Below are 12,648 nucleotides of genomic sequence, written 5' to 3'. Positions count from 1 at the left end.
AGACAGCAGTGAAGAGACAGGCCAGCCCTGGCTCCTTTAGAGCTTACAAATGACAATGAGCAGTGACCCCAGCAATTATCTATAATAATAAAAGCATAATATGTTAATTAGACCAGATGGCCAAATAGCAGAACGACCCTCCGGATGACCTTCTGGACAAAGCAAGTGCAGCCACTGCCAGGGCCACAAATTTCATGCATTGGGCCTCTAGTCCTATATAATAATCCTATATAATAAAAGGCTAATATGTAAATAGACTGAATGACGGAACAACCATGTGCACTGACCACCAGGGAGCCCAGAGGTGTTTGTCAGGCAACCAGCGCTTCAGTAGGGTGGGCGGGCTGGTGGCTCGCACCTCAGCATAGGAGAGAAGGGACAGATTGGATAATAATTTGGGAGCAAATGTTGACAATTCTGCAATTGATTGGAGCATGAGGGAGATATTGAACCTGCCAGCCGTACCAGAAACGGGTGCGTTGTCTGGAACTTTTCTAGAACCAGTCTCACCGAATAATTTTCAAGACTTGAATAATAATAATTCAACATTATTTTACAAAATCACTGAAACATAAGTCTTGATTCCGTCCTAGGTCTTTAATTTTTGGAGGGAGTTGCTGGGAAACGGAAGCAGCTGGTGGGGAGATGCCTCGGGAGCAGCGTGTGGTGGTACAAAGGAAACTGTCTTGGGTCCGAGGAACAGAACCCGAGTTCTACCCCCAAGACAATGTCTAACGGCGATGCTGGCCAGCAGAGCCATGGCTGTCATCTGAGGACCCCACCTTGAAGACAGGCTAACGGATTCATTCACGCCAAAGATGGTTTAAAAACACAGGTCCTATTGGGGTTGAGGGGTGAAAAAAGAAAAAAAAGTTTCTCACCCTGTAAATAATGCAGTAAATTTTACATTAAAACATTTACATGTGCTGTTCTCTGGTCATTAAGTGAAGTATGGATCTGTTTTTTTCTGCTGCCTCTAAATCATAGAAAGGCTTAACGTGGATAAGAAATAGATTTCGCTTATCAGGGTAAACATTAAAATGCTTCCTACAATGAACTCTTTGTATTTGTGAACCTTTGGTCCTGGGTACCTAATCTCTTATTGATTTTTTCAATGAAAATAACAAGAAAATCATCTCGGAAGGAAGGACAACCAGCCAACCAGCAAGCTTGTCAGTTTCTAGATCCACAAAATGCCTAATAACTATCTAAAGACTCCTCCTTTTTATGAAGCCGGAAGCCTCCTGTTCGGCTCACCTGTTTCAGTCCAGCCCACCTGGAGCCCCAATAGGCAAATATTATCAGGTTGTTTTCTTATTAATGCTGAACCCACCATTTATCTTGGGACGCCAACTCTAGAGTTTAACCCACAGCGTAGTCCGAAAGTCCTCTGCGTCACACCTAACTTTCCCTTGCTTACGTTCCAGGCTGTTTCTCCTTATTCTGTCAATGAGGCAGATGCTAACAACAGTCACTACAGCCATCAATCAAATGCTTGAGGGCCACTGAGGCACTCCTTAGTCATCTCTCATCAGAATGGTCCATCTCAACGCCCCTGGATCGCCAGGCCTGTTTTTCCATCATGAAATTGTCAAATGGCAAAACTAAAAGGGACCTTAAATTCATAGTCCCACCCCTGTGACAGGCAAGGAAAGCTAGTTAGAGCAGTGATCGGCAAACTGCAGCTTGAGAGCCACATGTGGCTCTTTGGCCCCTTGAGTGTGGCTCTTCCACAAAATACCAGGTGTGGGCGCGCACATACAGTGCGATTGAAACTTCATGGCCCATGCGCAGAAGTCGGTTTCAGCCTGGGCGTGTCTATTTAAAGAAGTGGTTCTAACACCGAGCCACACTTCAAGGGGCCAAAGAGCCACATAGGGCTCTTGAGCCGCGGTTTGCCGACCGCTGGGTTAGAGTGAGAGGTGGACCGAGTCGTGCAGGAAGCGAGTTGTGGAACAGGGATGGCTTAGGTCTCTGGAGCCCCGCCACCGTGCTCTTTCCAGCTCACCACACAGACCCTGTCTCACTGTTCCTTCTCACTGGGCTCCTGCCGCCTCCAAGAACAGGGAGGCCTCACTGGACTTTTAAAATCTTCTAACGGGGATGCTCTGGCGATAGGGTGTTTGGCTGAGTCTCTCTGGAAAAAAAAAACAGCAGCAGAGGTGAGCCCGCCTCTTCAGCGGTGGAGGGTTTGGGAACAAGCCCACGGCTGAGTCTTGGGTAGGAAAGTCCTCCCCGGGGAGAGGAAGGAGACGGGTCCGGGAGGCCTGGCTTTGTTACTCCCAGCCACGTGAACCTGGGCAAGCCATCTACTCTGTCTCCTCTCCCTGGCTGGTGAAATGGGACAGCAGCAGCCACCATGCCTACTTCACGTAATTGTTGGGGAGTAATTTAATGAGATAAAACACAGTACTTGCTGAGTGCCAAGTAATGCTGTAATGTTCAGTTGATAACAGTACTCCAGCCAAAATAATCTAAATCACCAATGAGTGCAGGTAACCCCAGAGTGACTATTTCCTATCACTTTTCCTTTCCAACTTGCCTTGTGAAAGGGAAGTTGTATCACTATGCATAGGATCTATTTGTGTTTAAATAATCTGGAGGTGGCCCTAACCAGTTTGGCTCAGTGGATAGTGTCAGCCTATGGACTAAAGGGTTCCGGGTTCAATTCTGGTCAAGGGCATGTACCTTGGTTGTGGGCACATCCCCCATAGGAGGTGTATAGGAGGCAGCTGGTTGAAGTTTCTAACTCTTTATCTCCCTTCCTCTCTGTAAAAAAAAAAAATCAATAAAATATATTTAACATAAATAATCTGGAGGTGAAAAACAGTGAGGGGGGAGGGGAAGAGATACAGAATATACGGAAGAGCTAGAGTAATTACAACAATGTGATATCTGAACTGCAACAAATAAGGGGACCTATAAGACAGAGTAGAGAAGAAAATCCACTCGTAGGTGAGAATTTAATATGTCATAAAGGAGGCATTTCAAATCACTGGGGAAAGTGTGGGATATATGATAAATAGTGTCAGGCAATGGCAGAGCCATATGCAAAAGCCAGATCTCTATCCTCCATTAAAGCACAAAAATAAATTCCCAATGGATAAAAGACCTGTAAAAATATCAAAAGAAAATATATCCATAAAAGTCAGGGGAAACGACTGGCATAATGGATTATGTATAAATTTAAACTCCAGTATTAGTTAGAACGAACAGAATTCAGTGACAAGTAACAGAATGGGAAAAAATATCCGCAATATGCATAACAAAGGATTAGCATCCATTCTATTCTATAAAGAGTTACAAATCAGCCAGACATCAAAGTGGACATAAAAATGCACAAACACTGTCCTCCAAAGAAGAAAGAGAAATGGCTAAAGCGCTTTAGGAAAAAAACATGCTAGGCTGAAATCAGGAAACTAACTTTTTTTTTTTTAAATCATCTTTTCACCCAACATATAATACTAGGAAAAACAGTTTCGGGACTTAAATCTCTAATGTGGCCAAGAGGTGGGAAAATAAGAACTTTCATATCCTATTAGAATATATATATATATATATATATATATATATGGCATATTATAGGGTAATACGGCAATACTCATCAGTTTCCAGAAATGACACTTCTGGAAACTCTACAGGAATACAACACAAAATGTGAACATGCGTGCTCGCTGCAATACTGTTTGTAATATCCCCAAACGAGGAACAATCTAAACGTCCACCTCAGAAATATGGTTAAGACCATGAAGGAACATTATTTGGAGAGTTAAAAGAGTAAAGCCCACAAGTTCACATACCTGTCCAATGTGTACAAGATTAATACAATGTACAATGTCTAACCTTTTTCTGCCGAGGGCCATTTGGATACTTATAACATCATTCACAGGCCAAGCAAACTTATCAACTTAAAAAATTAGCCTGTTATATTTAGTCAAACATTTAATTAACTCATCCCTAATGCCTTGGCAGGGCCAGGCCAAATGGTTTCTCGGGCCTCATACAGCCCACGGGCCGGACGATTCCCACCCTGGTGTAAAAGGCTACCTAGCAAGCTCTTTATACGTAAGTTCATACTGGGTGAGGGAGTGGGGCGGGGGAACAGAGGACTTCAGCATGTAGTGTACATGCTTGTAGATGATTTGATATTTTTACAATTCTATTTGTCATTAAAAAAGAGCAAAGGGACAGACAAAATTTTGGTGGGCTCAAGCACAGCAATATGGGGTTGGGGATGAGATGGGAGAGACGAGGTTAGGCGCATATGGGCACCGGCAGGGTTTATAAGAATTCAGAACAGACTGATCAAGTCCTGTCTCTCCACAACTAGGAAAGTCTGCGTTCCTGAGCACAACCCGCTTTGAAATGCATGCCTTGACTTGATGGTGGGTTAGGAGGTATCTTTATATGTCATCACCACGCTCACTGCGTATGCGCATATTAGGAAAGAGTAATAATCTCACTATTTCTCTAAGATGAGAACAGGATACGCCTTTGAGTTTCATTGAAAATAAAATGAAATAACAGCTCTCGGGTTAAATTATCAGCATATGATCATCTGCAATATCCAGGAATAAAGGAAATTGCTGTTTTCCATTCAAAAAGAGAAATAAATAAATAAATAAATAAATAAATAAATAAAACCCTCAGGCAGAGGCCCATGATATTGGGAACCATTAGACAATCACTGAATGCACACACATATGTGTACTTACACACACACATATATACACACATGCAACTATGCATCCCATACTAACAATCTCCCGAGCACTGTCTCCAGAGCATGAGAACAGCCTTGTAGGACGCCAGCACTCAATGGCTCACCCGGACATCCATCTTCCTCAGCTTCCCTTTCAACTAGTGATCGTTGCAAAACTACGTCTTTTCCCCAGAGAGTTTTTACTTTCAATTGTGTTGAAATGTTCTCAGTATTCAATATACTTCTTCGGAGAAGATAGCAGCTTTTATCACTTTGCAGCTTCAGGAAAAAAGTTCCCCAAAGTATTTAACTTGCTCCGAGAGATAACCTTTGTCTTATCCTTCCCTACCTTCAGTTTCTAGCACAGGGACTGCGCACCGCAAATGCTCGATAGATGACCATTCATAGGTTTATCATCCTCTCCTCCCCAACTGGAGTCTCACTGACTGCCTCTTTCATAGTTTTTCATACAATCAGCCGATTACCACTCTCATTTTTAAAAAAAAACAAAAACAAACAAAAAAAACTAGTTCAGTTCATAGTATTGCATCAATTTTAATTGTACTGTTCATTTCTTAGTATTTATAAATACACCAGGGTTACGTAAGATGTTGACATTTAAGAAAGCTGGGTGAAGGGTATAGGGGTGGGGACCCTGATCTCTCTTTGCAAGTCTTCTATAAATCTAAAATTATTTCAAAAGTAGTTTTAAAAACAAATCTTTAAAAAGTGAATAAAAGAAATGAAGTTCTCTTAACACCACTTCTTTTTCTACCTACCATCCCATTTTCACCCTCCCCTTCATAGTAAAATTATTTGAAAGTATAACCTATATTCACTCATTACCATTTATTTCCTCCCAGTCCTTAAATGCACCCCAATGTGTTCACCCTCGACACTCATCTTGTCAAGATCACCAATAACCTTCCAGTTGCTAACCAAACTCAACAGAACTCATCTCCCTGTCACATCTGCAGAGCATCACAGCTGACCATTCTTCCTTGACACACTTCCTTCATGTGGTTGCCTCACCGGCATGCAGCTTCTTTTCCCCCTTCCTGCTTATAAGACACTTTTTGCAACTCTTTAAGAGGTGCAAACCCCATCAGCTCCCACAGCTTAGTGTAGATCACTAACAAAACAGAGGACGCCTGAAACAAGTTGAATTATCAAAAATGGACTGCAAGGGATGAAAACAAAACAAAAAGCCATGAATTCATACCATAAAGATATTTTTAAAAATCTAGTTATCTTTGGAGGTTGCTAGGGCACCAACTCATCGCAGGCTAATTGACTTTAAAAAAAGAGAAAGAACCAAGCACAGATCTTATCTTTCCTGTTCATACTCATTTCAGGGCAAACTGAATGAGGCCAAGTTCTTTATAGAACAATCACAGGGAATAAATGCAAGAAAATGATAGAAGTGGACAATGAACCCTTAATGAAATGGTAGGTATAGACTATGATCCACAACTACTAAAATAATTAGGTGAAAGGTTGGTAGAGAACCTTATACTGGATGAATCAGGCTGATGCAGTTCAGTGGCTTGCTCAAGGTCATCTTCCTAGCCAGTGGCATAGCTGAGATTTGAACCCAGGCAGTCTGACTCGAGGGCTCACCCCAGTCTACAGTCCCAGGCAGCACACTGTAATTTCCTAAACTTGCTGCTGGAGTTAGCTTGGTGTGAGTACCAAAGAGATCTTGACTGGCCTGGTAGGCCAGGGCCGCAGGACATTCTTGGCCAGCAGACCAGAAATACTGGTCAGCTCTCAGCACCAGAAATGACAGAGCTGGAAGGAACCGCAGTCGGTGCGAAAGTCACGACCTGGCCCATCTCAGTGGTTTACAGATGGTGACGGTGAGTCACTGGCAGGGTGGTGGGCAGAGCGGGAATCTCCAGGACAGGTGGCCCTCGCTCTATGACAACGGCAGGCTCACAGGCTGTGGTGTTGGGTGCTCAGAGGCAGTGGGTGGTACTCCTCCCACGCTACATGAAGATGCTCACCCTGCACCTCCGCTCCCAACACAGAAAGGCCTGGGGAGCCACTTCCTCCATACCTCGAGTCTCCTCCCTGCCAGCTGCCGTTGCCACTTGGCAGAAGAGCCCCTTGCTGCTCCCACGTCCCTGCATCTCATTGTGCTATGCTGCTGTGCGCTCAAGTACTCAGCCCTAAACCCCAGCCCTCGGCCTGGACACTGTGGGGGTTAGCTGAGTCAGGGATCCTTACAGTGGTCAGAGCATCTCACATTCCTGACCATCTCTGCCTTGATGGATGTTAATATTCCTATCCGGTCAATGACCCCTCTCCTCCCACCGAATTCCTATCTGGCATTGAACCTAGAGGGTATTATGCTAAATGAAATAAGTCAGATAAAGACAAATACCATATGTTGCACTTATATGTGGAATCTAAAAAAACAAAATAAATGAACAAACAAAACAGAAACAGACTCATAAATACAGAGAACAAACTGATGGTTGCCAGATGGGAGCGGGGCTGGGGGAAAAGGGTGAGGGGATTAAGAAGTGCAAATTGGCAGTTACAAAAGAGTCACGGGCTAGGAAGTACAGCACAGGGAATACAGTCAATAATATTGTAATAACCATGCATGGTGCCAGGTGGGTACTAGACAGCCTGGAGGGATTGCTTTGGATATTATATAAATGTCTCACCACTGTGTTGTATGCCTGAAACTAACATAAAATAATATTGAATGTCAAGTGTAATTGGGGAGTAAAAAAGGAAATAGTTGACAAATGATCTCTGCTTAAAACCTGACAGAATTCAAAACAGGGTGGAGGCTAGACTGGTGATGCCAGCCATTGTCAGCCCGTAAATCATGGCTGTTTCAGCCCTTGGTCCTGGGAGGCTGCAGCCAGAGATGAGAGGGCACCTGCTTTCCATCAGCTCAGGCACGGACGCTCTCGGCGGCAGCTCCTGGGTTTCCCGCACTGAGCTGTCCTTCCCAGACTCAGTGTCCTCAGCGTTCTCCCGGCAGGCAGCTTCGCCAGAGACTGCTTGTCTCAGAAAGGGTGGCCTGGCCCCGGCCCATGAATTTCTTCTGGATTTTAAAAAATCTAAACAAGGATAAGAGCCACCGTCTGCTTTATAGCAGTTTTCACCAGGGCAGCCTTGGAACGAGGCTGCACCATTCCCTCCCCCTCTCCCCGTCCTGGGGCTGCCTCCCCACCTGGCCTTAGTGAGCAGTCAGATGTGAGCTGCTTCTTCCAGTCACTCAACAAGTATGTGTGGAGGAGCTGCTGCTGCCAGAGACGGCCCTGGCAGAGGGATGAAATAAAAGGCAGAGAAGCAGGATTTGGAAACGGCTCTATACCCCGTAATCAATCCTAAGCACATGACCACAGCCAGCCAGCCAGCCCCGCCAATGAAGGCAGATTCCACATGGAACACAGCGGTCCCCAAGGCCTTTGTCCCCAGCAAGAAGCCGCCTCTACACACAGTGCTAAGGTGGGCAGCCAGGACACTGCACACAGAAAGAGCTTCATGTGAGAAGAAACTAACAATCAGTCAGCATACAGACTTTGGATATTCATTCACATTAAGCTAATCTGCTGGCTATTCAATTCCTTAAAGCAGTTTCCAGCTGAGATCGGTTTGGCTCAATGGATAGCGTCGGCTTGGGGACTGAAGGGTCCCGGGTTCGATTCCGGTCAAGGGCATGTACCTTGGTTGCGGGCATATCCCCAGTAGGGGGTGTGCAAGAGGCAGCTGATCGATGACTCTCTCTCATCGATGTTTCTAACTCTCTGTCTCTCTCCCTTCCTCTCTGTACAAAATCAATAAAAATATATTTAAAAAAAAAAAAGCAGTTTCCCTAACAATATTCTGTTTCCAAACCCGGCTTGGATGGTCTTCGGAGGCAGGGCTGTAGGTCATGGTAAAATCACCTAAAACACTGAGCATAAAGGATTTTCAGAGAAACAGTATTAAGAATGTGTTTAAATTATAAGTTTATTGAATATAAGATATATAGGCTGCTGTCAAATAATTTAAAGATAGCCTGCATTTCACGCACAAAACCTAATTTTCTTATGATTAAATGTAACTATGTGTCTTCTTTTTCCCTCAGGGGAAAGAAAATCAATTCAAGGTACATCATGAGATAATCAAACAGTTACTAATAAAAGAAAAGTCAATACAAAAGAACAGTTCAATGATGTCTTTGCCAAAAGTTGATCATGTAAGCCTTGTCAGCTGGTTTTTTCTTCCTTCTCCAGCAGGTCACTCTGCCCACAGCCTTCAGAAAAGACGACGGAGTGGAGGTAACTTCATCTTATCTTACCTCAAATCATGTCCCGGGTAAAATCCACAACCCTCTCCCTTCTACCTTTGCCTGCTCCCTACCACCACTTCTCAAAGCAGATGTGTTCCTTGGGAACATGGCTGTTTTCTAGTTGCTCGGAGAAAAAGTCTGTCATTGGAGGTGGGCCACAAATGTAGAACAAAGTCTCTCTTGAAATGTGCTCTCTTATCTCCTTCTCCGTTATTCTTCCTTCTACCAAGAAACAGAATAAACACCAACCTAAGCCAGACATGTTTGCACTGAAAGGAGAAGGACTATCCACAAGGCAGCAACAGTGTTTATTTTCAGTAACTGGAGCTTAGCGAGGGCAGTCTTGAGTCATTCACACGATGGCCTCTGCTGGCACCTGGACCAGGCCCCAGCAAAGTGCATCTCTGGTTTCCTAAACTTATGGCAAGTAAAGTGGGAAGCCAATCGCAATGCGCTCTCAGACTCGGGCAGTGAACTTACTGCTCTTTGGGAGAGATTCAAAAGTGCCTTTAGTAGTAAAGAAACTGTTTTGTGAAAAATCCTTCCAGGCAGGGGAAACCACAAGTAATTTAAATTACCATTAATGGCAAATGGCATCGGTTCAGCCGAGGCTGGAATATAAATTCTTTGCATGCATGCTATAGTGATGATGCAAAGGTCCCCTAAAAAAATGTGGAGAATAAATTTTTAATACGGGCCGTAGGAACACAGCATATAATAAATAAATCCAACTTAATCTCTCCTTATTTTTTCCATGATGAATCACCTCTCTATTCCCCAGGTAGTGACATTCCCAGCCAGCAAGTCCAAACAGTAAAGCATCTACACTCCACCAACTGGCATGTCCACCACACAGCTATGGGGAGACAGTCAAAACGTCTTTAGGGGACTCACCCGTGATGTATGGCTTGAGTTCTGCACTGATTGGTGTAGTTTGCTTTGTAACATGCAAACTGCATGCAATCTTCTCAGGAAATTCATTTACTAAATCGAGGATATTTTTCTGGAATGTCAAACATATTTGGTCACACTACAATTTTAAAAAATCAAAACAGATGTGCACAACCACTGACGCCGAACCTCGCCTCCCATTCAGCACCCGTCCGTGCTCTCTACTTATGGAGACATTGTCTGCAGCCGCGCAGGCCAGAGCTCTCAGAGTACTGAGGCTATTTGGCTTTAATTGAAATCTGAATACTATGCTAACAAGCATATTACGAACTCTCCGGGAGTTTATTCTTTTTTTCCTTTTTCTCAAGCCTGGGCAATTAAGCAGCAGTTTCACTGACCACAGTTCTGTCTTTTTAACTGTTACTGTTCTTTTGTTCATCCTTGCAGCTGCAAAGCAATCCGGTGAAAGCCTTCTCCATCAAATGCACTTAGTTTCCACAGATGCAGCTGATGGGGTTTCATGGACCCAGCTGGGTCCCAAGCATACACTTCTCACCTCCTCTTGAAACACATGAGCCCACTTGTGCTTCTGTCTCTTTCCAGTCCCAGGTCCATGGCGACTTTTCTGTCCACCCACCTCCAAATGCAAGCCCACCGGACCTGCCCTTATCCCATCACGCCCCTGGGCGCCTCCTCAACACCAGCTGTTGTAATCGTCCCGGTAAGATGTGTTGGCTAATTTTCTTTTGAAGATCAAATGAAGATCTGTCAGGCTGCCCTAACCAGTTTGGCTCAGTGGATAGAGTGTCGGCCTGCAGACCGAAGGGTCCCGGGTTAGATTCCGGTCAAGGTTAGGACTCGTGCGGAAGGCAACCAATCAATGTGTTTCTCTCACATAGATATTGCTCTGTCTTTCCTTCTCTCTTCCACTCTCTCTAAAAATCAATGGAAAAATATCCTCTGGTGAGGATTAAAAAAAAAAAATTAAAAAACAAATTTGTCAGACCTTTTGTTGGAACTGCTGCAGAGAAAATATAACTGAGAGAGGCAAGTTCCGTGGAAAGTTAGTTCCTGTGAGCAATTAGTACCAGCAAGCTATGGAGCATACATCCTCCCTTACCTTAAACAGGAGTTCGCTGGTGTTTTTTGCGCTGTAGAAGAGTCTTATTGTCCCTATCTCATATCCATTTCCCCGGTTTGTCCGTTCTCGGTGGAGATCGGCCGCATGCCGCAGGATGGAAAGCAGAGGGTTAATTCCGACCCCTCCGGCAATCAATACGAGGTTCCTAGAGGCGTCCTCGGGCTGAGGGTCAAAGAAGAATTCTCCTCCCACTCTCACGGCCACTTCAGAATCATGTGTGCACTAGGCAGGAAAGGAAAAGTAGCACAGGGCTAACACATAATGTTCTTCCTTAGGAAACTTCGTCTACCTCCGGCGTGTCTGTCAGTATTTAGGACTATTTTTACAGCTTGCTCTCAAGTTTCCCAGGGCCCTGTGAATTGATTCCACTTGTCCATGACATAGGCAATTTGCTCCCTGCCTCTGGGACCTATACTCACAGCTGCTCCGCTATTGAGAAAAGGAGACTCGCTTGAATAACTTTGCCATTTGTTAACTACATAGGTGAGGGCCTGGGTTGTGAAAAGAGGCACAGGGGACACCTCTGAAGTATGAGTTTCCTTTTCTGATCAAGCCATGGAGCTGAGAGGCCAGACGGGCAAGTGTCACTGACTGCGGCTGCCCTGGACTCATCGGTGCTGAGAAGTGTTGGCACCGGAGGCTTCCTTCTAGTCGCCAGCAGGGCGCAGCCAGGCCTGCTCCACAGACCGAGGCCAGTGGCCACCACTGTAGTACTGCTCAGACTGTTCTTTTCTTCCCGGAGCAGTGAGAACAGGAAGCCTGAGGCTTCACACCATAGAGTGAGGACCACACACCCCCACACAAAGCACCTACTGCTCCCTGAAGTCACACCAGACTCAGAGCTGAATGCCCTGGTTCTCCAGAAGCGAGACTGCTCTGAGGTGGGTGTTTGGGAGACTTGTAGTAACATCTCTATTGTCACAATGATGTGGGGAACCCAAATGGCACTTAGAGGGCAGGGCGAGAGGTGCTAACGTCCTGTGCAGCTTGCGGTGTTCTGGCGCTGGCTCCTCCTAACCCGATGGTAGAATGTGCAGGAATTCTGTGAGTGAGTACCTACTGTTAGTGTGAGATCAGCCACTGGGGAGTGTTTACAGCACAGAAATCAGCAAAGGCTACAAATCAGAGCTTTCTCCCTCAGTTTAGTAGCACACCATTACCTGCAATGCACAGGACTGCCCAGCAGACTTCCGAATGGCCCATGGGCCATCCACATACAGCATAGGTGAAAATGGGGTTCTAATGACCTGAGACTAGACTCTAACTCATTCTACAAAAAAAACTAGAAGATTTTTATTTTCCGCACGGATCTAACATGGTCTGAGTTTTCGAGAATCTCATCACCATGTAGATGGTACTTTGTTGTGTGCAGAACATTACTAAGCATGTTCATTCACTGTCCCGGAAAACTGCATCGCAGTTGGTAACGTGTGTGGTCCTGTCAACACACAACCCGCATACCTGCACTTGCAGACAGTGTATTCATGTGATTCTACAATGAGGGACAGTTGTCTGACTTCATTCTTTCTCCTCGCTCTAAATATCCCAAGCATTTTCAAATTGAAATACAATCTTTGGTTATGAATCACTTTTATTTCTCCTTGGTATCACACTTAG

The 12,648-nt window shown here is 44.8% G+C and overlaps 1 protein-coding gene across 6 annotated transcripts in view; it reads right to left on the bottom strand.

Annotated features, from left to right (window-relative positions):
* Positions 1–8,652: 8,652 nt before the first annotated feature.
* OXNAD1 (oxidoreductase NAD binding domain containing 1) overlaps positions 8,653–12,648 on the bottom strand; it is a 31,029-nt gene continuing 27,033 nt past the window's right edge. For 4 of the 6 annotated variants that reach the window (XM_036431561.2, XM_036431562.2, XM_036431560.2 and 1 more), the window contains 4 exons: positions 11,011–11,253; positions 9,894–10,002; positions 9,578–9,661; positions 8,653–9,221 (listed from right to left, as the gene is read on the bottom strand). In XM_036431561.2, the coding sequence (XP_036287454.1) occupies positions 9,067–9,221; positions 9,578–9,661; positions 9,894–10,002; positions 11,011–11,253 (591 nt within the window). In that variant the 3' untranslated portion in view covers positions 8,653–9,066. The remainder of the gene's footprint in view (positions 9,222–9,577; positions 9,662–9,893; positions 10,003–11,010; positions 11,254–12,648) is intronic. The other 2 variants (XM_036431563.2, XM_045579313.1) reach the window with 1 other exon arrangement.

This window comes from Pipistrellus kuhlii, unplaced genomic scaffold, assembly GCF_014108245.1.
Source record: "Pipistrellus kuhlii isolate mPipKuh1 unplaced genomic scaffold, mPipKuh1.p scaffold_m20_p_11, whole genome shotgun sequence".
Taxonomy (NCBI): domain Eukaryota; kingdom Metazoa; phylum Chordata; class Mammalia; order Chiroptera; family Vespertilionidae; genus Pipistrellus; species Pipistrellus kuhlii.
The sequence above is the reverse complement of the archived record's forward strand: the minus strand, read 5'-3'. Positions and strand labels throughout refer to the sequence as shown.